The sequence below is a fragment of the Lonchura striata genome, chromosome 6 (assembly GCF_046129695.1).
Source record: "Lonchura striata isolate bLonStr1 chromosome 6, bLonStr1.mat, whole genome shotgun sequence".
Lineage (NCBI taxonomy): Eukaryota > Metazoa > Chordata > Aves > Passeriformes > Estrildidae > Lonchura > Lonchura striata.
Window position 1 is genome coordinate 51,264,700 of NC_134608.1, and position 16,449 is coordinate 51,281,148.

Sequence of the window (16,449 nt, forward strand, 5' to 3'; positions counted from 1 at the left end):
TCTACATTTGCCTTTGATTGCACTGGAGAAAACACAAGTTTTGGACAAATACTAATAATAGAGTTTCTGATAAAACACAAATACTCCAGATAAATATTAAATCATTTGCTAAGGGAAAGCAAGCCACATTGTAAGGAAACACCACTATGCCTTTCTGAGATTTCTATTCTCTTAAGGTTTCCTCAGAGTTACACTGATCCTCATAACTATGGTGGAATCAAACCCATTTGATGCAACAGGGTCATGGTTGTGCACTAGCTGCAATCATGCTATGGGCTCCTTGGTCCCCTGCTGAAGGATTAAGAAGATTTCACAGAGCTGTTTCCTGCCAGAATTGCTAAGAAGTCACTTCCAGCTCCTCACAAGGTGCTTTCCTATCCTTCCATTCCTTGGCATTCACCTCAGTGACTCACAAGGAAGAATTAAAGTCATACCCTGGAAGTTCACTGAAAGCCAGAGTCTCCTTTTGTAAGCATAACAATTTCTCCAATCTGCTTCCTGTAACTGACTCTTGTTCCAAACAACATCAGAATGTTCCCTCTGGCTTGGACCAAAATAGCATTCCTGGTCCAAGGTTCAGTCACTGACCATGAGAGTTAGCAGGTGTTTGGAGAAGAGAATAAGAACGTGCAGCGCAACTTAACCAGCTTAAGTCTGTTGACTCAGAGATTTTATTTCTATGACTAAAAGGCTTTGGAAGATTTTTCTTCCATGGATTTGTCTGATTGCAGCATCACATAACAGTAAATTTAATGGTTTAAAAACATGCTGCTGAAAAGTGTCTTCTTTTCAACTGATTCTCGACCCCTTGTCTTCTGGTTTCATTGGATTTGTATTTGTTCTTAAATGGAAAGAGTATTTTTCCCTATTTATCACACCTGTTCCATATATCATTTCAGATACTTTTCTTCCCCTTCAATCGTTTCTAGGATGAAGAGTTAAAATGAATCTACTCTTTTCTTGTAGTGAAAATGTTTCCTACCTTCAACCACCCTTGTCATTCTACAACTTTCCCATTCAGGGCACAGTCAAGTTTGCTCTCCTAACACACACAAAAATCTCAGTTTTTAACAAGTGGCAAATGAACTTCAGGTAACTTAAAAAAAATGCATTAGTGTGGTTTTACTTAAAATACTTCACTTTCTTCGGATCCAAGAGTTCTTTTTCCCCTCCTGTGCTCACAGCAGAAACCCATGAATCCCACAACCAGATTCTCAGGTGAAACTCACAGTTATCCTCCCAAATGTTCCCACTCTGTTCTCCATCTTTCCCTCATTTCCTGAAGTGCCATTCAAACAACTCTGGTGGAAAAATGGCTCTGGTGATTCATGACAGTTAATTCCCACTCTGGTGAGGACCAAGGGAATTTTAGTTACTGCAAGAATCTTAATGCCTGCAAAGCATGCAGCTGTATGGATGTTTACATGAAGACACCTTCTTTCCACTGAGGATTTTTATTATTAAAATTTAAATCCATGATCTACAGGGATCTGAATCACAGCCAAAGTAACCACAAAGTCTTACAGAGATTTTATTGACCTTTGCTTCTGACCATAAGGAATCACAAAATGTTGAACCAGCTGATGTCACCATATCCCTGAATCACACTTTGCCTCTTAGAATCACAGAATCATTGAAGTCAGAAAAGACCTTTAAGACCATCAACTGAAGAACCTTGAAACAATAAACCTCATCAAAACTAAGATTGACAAGAAAATAACTCTTAAAAATATATATTAGCAACCAGGAGACTGCTACACCTGTGTTATGCCAGTATCAGCACTAACTGAAACTCTGCTACCACAGATTATGAAGTACATTTGCACATTTGCAGGTTTCCAAATGCCCAGTCAAATCCCACACTAAACAGAGACAGTGACTGCTCAGTTTAAGTGAATCTTTGAACATGTTTACAATAAATTTTGCAAGCTTTAAACTTTTATGATGGCAGCACTTACAATACTGATTTACAGTCAGATTCAAATGAAGAATGCTCATGGTTGACTCAAATAACACCCTGTTACAGGATTTCTCAGAGACAGGTGAAGATTACATAAGGCAAAATGATGGATGGAGAAATGGCGCATGACCACCTATTCATCTCGTCCCTTGTTGTGCAAGTGCAACTTAAAGATTTTCCTTAGCTTCAGGCACTTACTTGTACTTACAAAAGCTCTTCCTGATAAATTCTAATCTAAACAGATGATAAGGAAAGAGTTTATTTGACAGCTACTATCCAATAACTCAGTATCCCACAGTACTTTCTAAGCTATTCAGAAGGGAAATTATTTCAGAACAAAAGACTTGTGCAAAGTTTGCCAAAGTCTAGACCCAAGTTCCCAGCACCAATCTGTTTGCACTGGTGGAAGGAAAATAAACTTGAGAACTCCAGAGATCATTAATGAACTGTTTTTAATATCTATGTATTAATATCTCTCTAGAAATTCCTTAAGCCACCCTGGCCCTCAGTATTTTATCTTTTTACTGTTTTGTACTAGGAGTTGACAAACACACAAACTGGGAAGTGTACAAGGATATGGAACCCACCACTGCTGAGTTCTACCACAGCATAATATACCTAATTTAAAAAAAAAAAGAATTGATGCTGGTTGTCTGCATCTTTCTTTGACTGCACTTTTTTAAAAGTTTAGTTTTTTATCTGTGAATTACAAAGGTAATCTACTTTGCAAATTATTTTAATGCTACAGAAAGGAAAAAAAGCAAAGTAACAGAGATGAGCCCTGTATTGTACAATCAGCCCTTTCCCACCTGCTGCCTAGCCTACAACATGGTCTGTGACGGCAGACACAGCAGAGGAAATGTGACCCAAACCAACACAAAACACCAACTGGAGATTGACAGTGCAGGAGAGCTGGCATGCAATCACATTGCTGAGGAATTCAGCCCAAGTTTCTGAGCTCTATACAGCACCTTCCACACAGGTCCTTCCTTCCAATCACTCCCATCAGAACCAGCCCATGAGCAGCAGTTGTTCAATAAGGAACCTTTCTTCATACCTTGGCTCCTCCATTCCCTATAGAAAAAAATTCCCTCAGCCCAGCAAAGCTCTTTGTGTCAGAATAGAGGTTGCTTACCCTTGAACAGACATCTTGTTCCAAGCACAGACCAACTTTACTCAAAATCTACAAATCCTGCAAGTCTCCACTTACCTATCCAGAGTGTCCTGAGGCACTTTACTCCCTCCAGCTCTGCTGTTGACACTGCTGTTCTTGTTGGCAGTCATGGTCATTTCTGTTTTCTAGAAATGTGGATATCTGTGAGAAGAAAGGTCAATTAAGCCTCAACAAGCCCAAATGACAATTAACTCATTGAACTACTATTCCGTATAAAGGCAGAAGTCCAGGTTGCTTCTCATTCTATAAAAGGCAATCAGAGTAGTGATGATCCTGAAAAGCGAAACCCTCTACTGCTGCTATTGCACATCCACAGCCAAGTTTATCACAGCCCAGTGCTATAAATGGAAATAACTTGTGGGAAATAGGTGTGTGCTTCAGGTGCTGGCCTGTCTGACAAACAGAGCTTGACACCAAGCTGACAAAATATCACAGGTTTGGCGTGGTATCCATCAGGGTATATGGAGATCCCAGCAACAGCTCTGTGTGATACTTGCAAACAACATAGCTGGAAGTTTGACCACGCCACAGCTATCCCAAGGAATAAAAAAAGCTTTCTAACCTTTAAAGTGCAGCTCTGATAGGGAAATATTTTCTAATAGTGAAAATTATTAAATGATGGATTTTTGAATATAATTTTCAAATCTGATTGTGATATGACAATGTCACAAGCAGTTTTCTCTATTGGCCTCAGGATTCTATAAGTAAAGCTGTCTTAGGACACTTTTAAAATCTCAGGTAATATAAAGGATCTTTATCAATTCCTAGCTGGTTTTATAGTAATCTGGTAATCCCAAAAGCAGTGAATTTAATTTCAGTGAACTTAATTCCCCCGTCCATCAAGTTAGACCCAGAAGATGGGTCTCACTTCTGTGGCATTGCTGCACACTGCAAAGAGGCAGCCCAGTACCATGATTTATTTTATCTTCATTCTACTCTTTTAATAGCAATGTCATGCTGTGACATTGTGACTGAAGGGAAAAAGCCAGGATGTCACCAAGGGATGCAAAAGCAGGAATCCCTAATATCACTGGGATCTCATTAGCTCCTCTATTGATTATATCCCATGTTTTTCCAGTGTAAAGCACAGTTCTTAGCAGCCATTTATTCTGTCATTGTAATCTCCTGAGAAATATTTTGCAAGATCAGGGAGGAATGTATTTTCATGTTGTGATAAGATTCCTAAAATGCTAGCAGAGTCTCTTGAGAAAGAAAATGAACAGTATTTACTCCACCTGATGCTACAGGAGTAATTTATGAAGGATTCTGTGTCTCTACTGGCACCAGTCTGGGTGGTTTCTGAGATGCTGCTCAGTTTATAAACTAAAGTATCTACCATGGTTTACAGCACTGCCACCCAGGGTCTGACCAGAACTATCAATTTGTATGACCATTAACAGCACAGCTAATGCAAAAATAAGGAGTGTTACGAAAGTTCTTGTTTACTCAAACCCACAGGAAGTCCAGACTGCTTGAGAAGCCACTGTAATGTGATGCTGCAACAAACTGGGGACTGACAACACACAAAAATCCCTGTACTAACAGACCTATCACAGTCAAAGAACATTCTCTAAACCACTTTATTCCAAGCAGTTCTGCCACAAACACTGTCAGAAAATTTGCAGACTGCAGCTCCAGAGGCAGAGTCAATCATGCTGACCACACTCTCCAGGTCTACTTGTCCTTCTCTGCTGTCTTGTATCAATTTTCCCAGATTAAGCAGAGATTTTTTCCCCTGGTTGGTAACATTTTTTTCCTACACTGAAGCTCCCTAAATTCCTCCAGTGTCTCATTGTTATTGTTCGCATTACATTATCAAGATTACAGGACTGTTACAGAACTGCCTGTTCCGACTGGAAAAGGGATTGCTTGGGACAAAAAAGGCAGCCTGCTAATGCTGGCCAAGCTTTCTAGGACTGTGCATTCCACAGGGAGTAAGCAGTTTTTTTAATGTTTTCCACACACCAGCTCAATACTTTTACTGTGTTAAATCTAAATCACTTATTAGCACTTAATGTGAGAAAAACAAGAGAGATAAACACAGCATAAGAACAATAGCTGTTAGCATGCATGTGCAACATTCATTTCCCAAGATTTGCTTTTCTGTTCAAGACAAAAATAAGCTGAAGAGACTCTCAAAAAGATGTGAGACTGATCTGACACATTAAAAAAAATATAGTGTGCTTTTATGCTGCTGGTTTTGAGAGTCCACTTTTCCCAAATGCAAACTCAGATGGGGAGGTGAGAGGGAGGGAAGAAAAGTATGTCAAAGCTTGATATAAATCATCATCAACATTTCAAATAAGTGATTATTTAAATGTTACATTTCAAAGCCACCTTAAATGTCAAGTACAACAAAGTGGTTTGTTTTAATCTAAAGATAAATTGAGTTCCTAAAGACAATTTCTCAAGATATGTCAAATTTACTGATATAGGTGTGCTCCTTCCCATGCAGTTGGGACTATGATATATATGGTGGTATCAACTGACTTTTCTATTTTCCTTTAAAGCTTATTTTGGATGAATATATTAATGCAGGTGATGCTGGTATCATCCCAGCATATGCAGAAAAAATGTAAACAACATGAACATGGCAGAAAAGTATTCAGCCATTTGCAGAGGTGCCTGTAAGGAAGGACTTATAGCACCCCAAGAAACCCACCCACACACCATTCCACATCACCTCAAAAATAAAAGGAAAAAAAAAAAGAGACTAAGAAACAAGAAAAGAAAACCTAAATTAAATGTTAAGATTATGTAGAAAGTTATTTTAGACCCTTCAAATTAGTCTGACAGCCTGCAAGTTTATTGAATCTTTGTAGGGTCAGAATCACATCCCTTGGGCTTAAATGAGAGTATTCCACCTTACAGTATTTGCAAATTATTCTTCACAAAGCAATAGAAACCAAAATGTCTCAAGTATTGTGACATACTGTTAAAAACAAATCCAAAAATAATCATGTGACACAGATTCTGCATTGTCTCATAAACCATCTAACAATCCTGGTCTAAAAATGCAGAATTCTGTTTTATTTGTAAATGTAAAGAATTCCTCTGAAACTCTTATTCAGCCATAATTTGTGCTGTGCTGCAGACATGGTTTCACTAATTTCACTAGGATAGCTCTCAAACTGTCAATTTAATGAGCCCAAATGGTAGAAACATTGTATCAATTTGCCTAAAATTTCCACAAACCATTTATCAGGATCAAAACCTAAAGATGACAGACAAATATGAAAAATTATCTGATGCAACATGGGATCTGCTGCTCGTGCCAGGCAAGGTTCAGCATCCTGACTAAAAAGGGTTGCAACAGAGTGGACGTTTCCTAACAGATCTTTATAATTGCAAAACGTTCCAATAACAGAATACTCCTTATGGACCATCTTCCCCCTGTTAATGGTATACTTACACTTTTTAAATTAAACTATGGCTTGGAGTTTTTTTATGGGTCACTGAAAGCCACCACACTTTGGGCTAATGAACAATACAGCACCACTGAATGCCTAATTCCATTAACAGGTGTTAGCAGAGGAGGGGTAAATCCTCTGCTCTTCCCCTCTGCAGTTTAAAATTATTCTTAATTTCCTAAAGCTTCCCAACACTTTGGAAGCACCCACTCTCAGTCCCACTACTGAAAAACTGGCAGGTTTTTTCGCTGAAAGCTGTAAATGGAAATGGGTTGAGGCTTGGAGCAAGCACCTGGAAAGTCAAGGCAGCACAGAATGCTTAAATTGTTTTATAGCCTCAAGAAAACCTTCTGCTTTCTAATACACAGTGTCCATCAGTTAGCACATCTCAAGAACTGATTACTTCCTCTCCTTCTGTGGAACATGAGTATCACTGAACCCAGAAGAATTTATGTGTGGTGTCTGAGGACTTGAGAAGGGAGCCTCTGAAAGTAGGTTCCCAAGCCCTCTCCTGGCATTATCACTAACATGCCTTAAAATCTACTTGAAATCTACTAGAGTTTTTCATGCACATTGAAATTCCACTGATCTGGGATCTAAAATATACTACTCCTTTGGTCTGCCCCACAGGGCAGAGACCTGGAGACATAACAGGAAGTCATAACAGGGAAGAACTGCAGGCTGCTAAAACAAACTCATGTTTTTGAAAAATTACAACAAATACAAATTTTCACAAATATGTTTATAATAATTGATGTGTCTAGTTATTTTTCTCTTAACAATAGCTGCAATAGAATGCAGCCATTAAGAAGTTAGCTTAACATGTTAATTTGCTTTCCTGAGTGCTTTAAGGGAGTTTATCCACGTGTCAAGAGGTGTAGTGCAGACAAACCCTTGCTTAGGAGTTGCAGCCTGCTTTGTGGCAATTTGCCTACTCCCTTCCAGTAAAACAGATAATTATGTCCTCCCAGAAAAACATCAGTTCTGATGAACTGGAAAGTCCAATAAAATGTTTAAAGATTCCTGCCTTGAGAGGGCGCCTGCAGAGACTCCTGAGAACATTGTTACCAGAACTCCATCAGGAATATCTGTTCTCTGGACTGGGGTTAACTCCACAGTCTCATCCAAAATTTCCCTCCCTATAATCCACAGCCTGTTTTCAACCAAGTCAGTGACCAGTCTCTCTGCTAAGCTTTCATAGCTAGGTGGCAACTTTAATTCTAGTACAAACTTCCTACTGTTACCAGCAGGAGTGGTGAACTTGGTTGCCATTGTCCCTTGCAATGCCCAAACCATTCTCTCAGAAGTTCAGTCCCCACTGAACTGAACTGGTACTATTGGGAAACTGATGATGCAGCACTTACTGAAGGGGAAAGAAGTTACATCCCCCAGGCACTCTGCCTAAAGCAAAGACAGCTCTCCATGCACCTTTCACCCTCCTTTCCTGTTTTTATGCAACCTAAAATGCTTTTCCCTTTTCTGATGTTCTTGTTCTTTCCTATTTTGTGCCTTTATTCTGTCTTCCTTGCCCTACTTTATCTTTTAATTACTTCATTTAATCTTCTCTCAAACTATTCTTCCCCCACTCCTTAATTGAATGGGCAATACCTGGTGGAGAGAACAGACCTCACTTGAAATATGTTGCAGTCCAAACCTGAACTAGATTCAGTCCAAGCCTGAACTAGATAAGAACTTAGGACTAAGCTCCTCTATTACCTTTAGCAATCCTAGGGCAATCACAGCTTCCAAACTGGAAGGAAAACAACATGAAAAACAAGGAAGAAGACATTTAGAGAAGGAGGCATGAACAGAAAATATGTCTGTTATTGAATCAGAAATTAGTCCTTCCCTGTGTAGGCTAAAGAAAAGGGTTGGGTTTTAAAAAATACATTGACTATTTCAAGCTTAAATATCTTGATTTGAGATACCAGGGTAGAAAGGGTCTACTTAGAAACTATGCCAAACACATATCACAGTTCTTTGGTATTATTCTTCCTTTGTTCTTCCCCTTCATCCTCAGGATTTTTGCATAAAAACAACCATTTAAGTCTCAGGAGCTCACCTGTTCCTGTTGCTTACTCCTCAGTGAAGTCATAATGCTCTAATAGTGACATCAACACCATTTGCACAACAATGAATTGCTTCTTGTGACACAAAAACTAAATTATAAATTTGCTAAGGAATGAGAGTTGGGTAGCTTTGAGGAACAAAGGTTCTTTTCCCATTAATATCTCTTGTGTCACAAAGGATGCAATAAATGAGAAAATAGAGAGATGAGAAAATGTCCTTTGGTATTTCCCACAGGGTGTGACCAGTCCCTAAAACATCCCAATGTAATTTATAGAGTGAACAAACAAAGACAAAAGTCTTAGTAAGTCTTAGAAGGAACTCCCCAGTTGAGCTGACATCCATGACTGAATGCTCCTCTCACCAAGGCTGACTGACAAAGTCTGCCAGACAGACGAGAAGCATTCTGCCTTTGCAACTGTTGTAGGTTTTGATTTGCTAGAGCCTCATCTGAGGCAAAACACGAGTCACAGCCATCCTACAGAAGCTGCTGTGCCCAGAGTTGTCAGCACACCTCCCTTCCTGACTGTCAGGCACACATGGCTCCCACTCAGAGCCCTGCTGGAGTAAGAATTGTAAAATTATTAGCAGTTATAGGCCTTGCAAAGTGTTTTAATAACACATAATGGGAAGAAGGGCAATCATCTTTGGATACCTCAGTAAGGTCAAGAGCTGACCTGTGGTGATACCATGAATCTCCTTCTGGTTAGATCACTGTGTGTTAGTGACTGTTCTGAGCCAGTATCTCCCAGAAGCAGGTCCTGCCCATGATACCCAAGCTGGAAATGCTAATGCTTCCAGTGAAGAAACTATTAATTTGCATGGACTGTCTCAATATTATGATATAAAAGCACCCTGGGAGGATGAGGTATGGGTTGGAGACCTCATGGATGTAAGTAGAAAACACTGGCCAAAGTTGTCTTGGCTTGTACAAAGATATGAGAACAACATTGGGTCTGTCTCTTTAGCTCTTGGCAGTTACCCAGGGAATCTGTAGAAAGGCACACAGAAGATTTTAATTCCCCTAGAGAAGATCTTAATTCCCCTGCATCCAAAGTACATCCAGAAGTTAACCTGGACACAGGCATTAGCAGCAACAAATGGGATGGCAAGTAAGTCCATTGTTTGTATTAGGGATTTCTGCAGGAACCTTTCAGGAAGGTATCTGTTTACATTTAGAAATTATGTTCTTGCACTTAAAGCAACATCTGCAGGATGCAGAGGCTCTGAGCTCTGATACGGATTTCAGTCACAGTCTTAGGAAACCTGCTTAGAGGTAAGATCTGCAAATTCAGTGCCAGAGATTAAAACCTACCACCCACATTCTGGCATCTGGCTGAACAGCCCATTTTCTCAAAGGAACTCCTATTTTTTCTACTACCTCAGGAATCTATCCAAACCTCCAAATACCACTGCTGTACCAGAGATGGAGGCTTAAAACTGGCCTGATTTGAGGAAATGAGCAGCTCTCTCATGCACAGTGGCTTTCTGATTTCGATTCCCTTCATGTCTATGAACACCTTGGCTACTGCTTCCTTCTCCTTCAAACTCTACATGTCCCAAGCCAAAAGAAATAAACCCAGGTCCCCTGAGCTCCCAGGATGATCAACTGCAACGAGGTGTGAGCAGCCTGACTGAAAGGTGTGTCCATGCCCTGCCTAAGTTCCTAACCTCCCTCCTAGCTGCTGAAACAGAGGATGTATGCAAAAGAAGTAGTAGATAGGAGGGGTGAGGTCCAGACAAACATCAGAAGAGTTCAAGACTGCTAGAGCAAAGGTGAGGTGAAGGATAGCTAACATACTATGATAAAAACACAAATGGGAAACAAGAAAGTGAAGAGATTTTTTAGAAAGTTGAAAGGGCAATAAGAAACCCCAGGTGGGAAGAGAACTACAGCCCGCGTCTTCTCCTCCACACTGGGAACATACTCTGTGTCCTCCAGAGAAAACAACCCACCTTTCCTCATGGCCCAGGATGTTTTCATTCCATGGCTAAAATCTTCCTCATGGAATAAACTTGGAATTTTTCCTAAGATAATTCAAGAAAAATGCATCTGCAATACTGACATAAGACTTCACCAAAAGAGACAGAAATTGCTGCAGTCTTGCAAAGCAGGTGCAAGCCCATGAGAGTGAGAAGTGCTCAGGGTCTGCATAGCTGGTAATTCAATACACAAACCCAATGTCAAATCTAAATTCAAGTTTTCGAGTCCCTGATTAATGGGTAGAATCCTCATGCCCTACACACACAGCCTAGCAGTGATTGCAGGAGACTTGCAATCTAGTTCTTAAATTCCTATAGTGTCTTTACAGCATTGGTTCTAAGGAAGATGGGAGATAAAAGAGGAGAAATGATTGACAGAATATTGGCAGAATGACAATATAGCAGAATGACAATAACAAACTAAGCACAGCAAACTACTTCTTATCCCCTTTGTTAACAAGTTATAGTAGCTATAGCAACAAAAATGGGGGCAGGGAGGAAAAAAGTCTGAGACACATCAATATCCCTAAAGAACACCACTTTCTAATATGGAAAAATCAAAATGTATGGCACCAGCAGCTCTTACAAGACAGAGCTGTAGCAGTGTACAATGGTTTCAATTAAAGGCACCAATCATTAATTAACCAGTACAGCTGGGCTTAGTAGTGGACAGGCAATATCATTTCTTCCAGTGAGCCACAGTTCCTTCAGGCACTGAACTAGCTTCTCTTGCTGTATGACATGTCCTGCAGCCCCCACTTCTAGTGGATTTACCTCACATTTTCTGTCAAGCCTAGTGACAGAGTGACTAATGTCACTGCTCAACAGTGACATCTCCTGTGCTCAAGCCTTTGTGCCCGCATCCCTGTGGCAGCCATCACACACTGATATCCCTACGGATGCTGCCCACAGCACAGCCCTGCACACTCAGCAAGCATCTCAGGGAGAAAAGCATTTCAATTCCCTGCTGCCTGTGTGTATTTTCCTTCTCAAATACACACACTTGCAAGCTAAAAGAGGGGAGGAATGTCTGGCACTTCTGCGGTGACCATCTGGCAGAAGCACTGCTCCATTTTCTGGCAACTTGACCAGAGTCTTAGAACAATTATTTCAGTTCCCGATTCAAGTGCTGGAGACAGAAGATCAAGTTACATTTCTCTCCAGCCATCAACACTAATTCAGTTTTCACTAAGTCAGCCTTGCTGGAATTTCACTCTTCCACACTAAAACCAAAAAGAAAAAAAAAAAAAAGGAAAGTGTGACTCTACACTGAAAAGCCAGTAGAATAAACATAAGGAATTTCAAGAGTTGCCCTTCAAACATGTAAAAAATGCCAGTAAGATCCAAGAAAGTAGGAACTGTTTCTTCCTAGAAAGCATGTTTTTATAAGAAAATGCTGAAGAACTGGATGTATTGAAAATTACCTGATATCATGGTCCTCAGCAATATCCCCTGGATTATAACAACCATGTAAATAAGCTTTCTTCCTGTATTGTCACAAGCTGATTGTGAGTCGAAGAGAGTACCTTCCCACCTATGGCTCAGCCTATACCTTTACATGTATACCTGTACACAGCCATCAGCAGAGGCGCTTTTCCCAAGGAAAGAGTTCAGATCCCACAGCACTGACATTTGCCGTCTGCATGAAAGGAAAGTTTCAACAAACTACCACAAGCAAAAGTGTTATAAATCACCTTTCATCAGGCCTCCAACCACTAGCCAGAGGAACAACTGGAAACACTTAAACCTGTTTTAAAATTCCTTGTAGGAGGAGGCAGGGAAACACTTCCCCATCCACCCAACTGGAGCTGATTGCAGCCACCAAACCACTCTGGATAGTGACTCCTGCCAGTGGAGTTTCTGCTGAGGATTTCTGCAGCAGCAGCCTTTCCCAGCAGAGATAGAAATTCAAGCAGCAGCCACAGAAACTCTAGCTTTGTTCCCATGCATGCTGCATCCAGAGTGGCAGGAGGGAACCACAGGAGGCTAGAAGGAGGCAAACAGAAACAAATCCACAAATAAACTGTGAATGATATCAAATATCTTTTAAACCTTCACATGCTGGGAGATGGTATTTGATGATTTGAAAGAGCTTCTCTTCTTTCCTTTTATGAAAATGATTTACATGCAGCTGTGTACATGACATGTTGGAGACTTCTCAAGAGACCGGCCACTGTTGCAAAGAATTCGCACTTCTATGATAGGAATTTCATAAATGAAGGCACTAAATATCTTCCCAGATGCAGGCTTGAATAGACTCACTGTGCTGGAGAGTTCTGCTGAGGGAACAATCTCTCTTCACAGCCCGCAGAGCAGGAGTAAACCTGACACAGAGGAGCATTACAGCCTGAACTACTTCATTCTCAGACTAGGGAGAGAGGGACCCGCAGGGGCTGTCAGACAATCACTGCCCCCATCACACGGGCCGGTGAAGAATGCTCCCAAGCTTCCCAAATCCCACTTCTCTGCTTGCAATCCAAGTCATAACAGCTGTAGTGCCAGCGAGGGCACGGGAGAGCACAGCCTCAGAAAGCGTCAGGTAGAAAATGTGATCCCATGCCCTTACAATCAGCTGGATGTGTCCAGGAATAACAAGTAGCCAGTGTGTAGCAGGAATAGGGTCCCATTTCTTGTTTCCAGGCTGCCTGCAGTGCCATAATGTGCTACCACTTATGTTTAACAATATTGAAACATGTAACCTTAACCTGAAATATTTGTGTGAAATCATTAATTTTATCCAGACAGCATTTGGAATGTTGCTCCGGCACCAGCACTTCTACTCAAAGTTTTAGCACTGGTGTTAGCTCAGTTCAAAACTGTGAGTAAAATATAATTTAATAGCAATTTGATTTTGCAATGATCTCATTGAAAAGGCACATGCAGCATTGCCCTTGCAACACAGAAACAGCCACAAGATAAGCCTAAGGGACACAGATTAACACTCTGATCAGATAAAATTTCAGCCCCTTCTCCCTTGCAGGGAATGTTTTGGCCTTTTGCCAAGCAGCAAGCATTCCACACACAGTAGGGTAAGTTTGGTATAGCACCCATATGGAAATATCTTCTTCACAACAAGGCCAGGGTATAAAATCTATTATCTGAACACACAAGCTCTCTTACTTCGAACACAAGTGAGCCTACAGCAGAGTTTGACTCAAACTTTCCCCATGTCATCAGAGTCCATATTTGACCAAGCTTTAGAATAGCATTGGCACTAAAGCTGGAATTCATTTTTCCTTTCTTCTTTTCTATGGTTTTAAGCAGAATGCAGCAGAAGTCCAGTTTGGATCTGCTCCCTATACAAAAATATTTTTATTTTTTCTTTTAAAGTGTAGTTACTGTAGACAATAACTGCATCAACCAGACCTTCAGAGATGGACCTGTCTACTCACAACAAAAATGTCAAAGCAGATTTTGCTATGATCAACTATAGGACAGCCAGAAGTTGTGTCGGGGAAAGTTTAGACTTGATATTAGGAAAAGGTTCTTCACACAAGAGGTCTTTGGGCACTGGTACCGGCTCCCCAGGGCAATGGTCATAGCACCAAGCCTGACAGAGCTCCAGAAGCATTTGGGCAATGTCCCCAAGCACCTGGCATGACTTTTGTGGTGTCCTGTGCAGGGCCAGGAGTTGGACTCCATGCTCCTCATGGGTTCCTTCCAAATCAGCTTATTCTCGGATAACATATAGGTCATTTAGGGAAAGGGAAAACTGCAATTCTATTCTGCTTTCATAGAGTTTATGCTTATGCAGTTCTCACCTTGAGTTTCAGGCACTCCTTTGCTACTGCTCATAGAGGGTGATACCAGAAAGGAAATCACGCCTCAGATTTCTCTCCTGTTTCCTAGTCCCTTCACTGTTCCTCCTTCAGTTCAGGTGTATGCACAACTCATCTTCCCAATACCAGGTAACATAAGTTAAAAATGTGCATCTACAAATAGACAAATTGTTACACATAGAGGTACTGTACACACAATAGTAAATAAGGTGATAGTAGACTTCACAAATAAAACTTCTTCTCCAGTAAGTACATTGATCAGAATAAAGTATACACACAGAGTATATAAACAACACTTTCCTACTAAAAATTCCATCATCACAAAAGAAATAAATCTTTTAAGGTAAAAAAAAAATCTTCAGAAACTCTTCAGTATCAGCTTCCTGTGAATGTATTTTCACTTGTGTTTGATTAATGAACAAATCAAAACATTCAAGACAGATACTAAACAGTTTTGTCTGGCATGAAGTCTGCATTGCCAGATTCCATGTGGTTTCCAGTTGGTACCGCGAACTTGGCCACAGTTCATTCACAACTCTGTCCTAGTGCTCCAAAAGGTAGATAAATATCTGTGAACATTTTTGTGGTGTCAGGAAGGTGATTTGTATTATAGAGGCAGATAAAATTGTACCTGTGCCCAGTGCATAGTGGACAAAAGCTGACTGACCTCAGATTCCACTCTGCTACAACAAAAAAAAAAAAAAAAAAAAAACAAAAAACATGCCTTTTACAACTCCAAAAGGTAAAAATTTATAAGATTATGAATCCAGTTCAAATTCCTTTTGTGACTAGCAACTCATCTGACAATTTAGGGATGAGATGTTCTAACTGATAAATTGTGTTGAAATTTGTAGGTGTTATAAATTCACCAGGATTCACAGGTTCCTACAGAGCATTCCTGATGAGATAACTGCCTCTCTCTTCTAGTGTGTGCCTATTACTTATTATCTGAACTCCTACCTCATTTTCCCCAGACAAATATTCTCACATTTAACCTAAAGAAGAATGCATGGTTGGACATCCATGTGCAACAGGATTTTTTTATCCTATTTTTAGTTGCAAAAGTTGTGTTAAGAAGCTTTTTTCTTATCCCAGGGAACCTACAGGTGTGAAAAACATTAAATTCACTTCAGCTGATTCTTCACAGTAGCTGTGTTCTAGGTAAGGCTTTAAAGAAAATGTATGTGAGAAAATGGTTTGAAGTTTGAGGGCTTTTTTTTTCAAACTGCAGTTCAATTTTATGGCAGCTTGAAGGTATCATCTCTGCTCTTTCAGGCAACTGCATTTTCTCAACTTTTTGATTAGTCTTTTCATCAAAAAGCCATTAAAGTCAGAGTTTCTGTGTGTGCAATAAATTCACCTCATGCTGTAACAAAGCATCAAGCAACCACTCCATTCAGTTCTCACAGAAGGGGGTTTTGGTCCTTCCAGTTTTAATGGGAAAGCTGGAGCCACAACACAAAAAATGAGAGCTCTTTGGAAATGCAACCACACCCCACTCATATTCTGCTCTGTGCCCCATGTCCCCACCCACAGATACACAACAGAGGAATACCAGCCGTTGTAGCTTTGCAGATGGCAAATCCAATATTGTGCCATTTTGGACTTTCTCCTCAAAGGATCGCTCCACATGGCTTCTTTTATAGGGTCAGGATTTATTTTCTTGGGAGGATGGATATTTGGGCATGGAAAATATTTGTGGGCATGAACAATGGGGAAATAGCATTTATAGACTGAAATAAAGCCTTTCCAACTTGTGGAAACAGCTGGAGGGAAGAAAGAATGATATGAATAGCATATTTGAAATTCAACTGGCTGCTGACAGTGAGTCCTTTCAGATGCCCACTATGGCTATGCTCTTATATGACAGCACAACATTTAAATCTAAAATTAAAGGTGAGTCAATGCCCAGTGATCTACCCAGGATTTTGTTTCACTACATTGTTTCACACTTCCCTACACATAATTTGTGGGGAGGGAAGAGCTGTTTCTTCTGCATCTTGTTTATTTCATAGTGCCATACAAGTGCTAGAATGAGCATTAATTTTCAGTGCTGCTTTAATTCATTCAACACAA

General features: G+C 40.3%; 1 protein-coding gene across 1 annotated transcript in view; it reads right to left on the bottom strand.

The window, feature by feature from the left end:
- The window catches only part of DENND2B (DENN domain containing 2B), a 149,426-nt gene that overhangs the window by 81,010 nt on the left and 51,967 nt on the right, over positions 1 to 16,449 (bottom strand). Inside the window, exon 3 of the mRNA XM_077784286.1 lies at positions 3,171 to 3,275. Coding sequence (XP_077640412.1) covers positions 3,171 to 3,250 — 80 coding nt within the window. The 5' untranslated portion in view covers positions 3,251 to 3,275. The remainder of the gene's footprint in view (positions 1 to 3,170; positions 3,276 to 16,449) is intronic.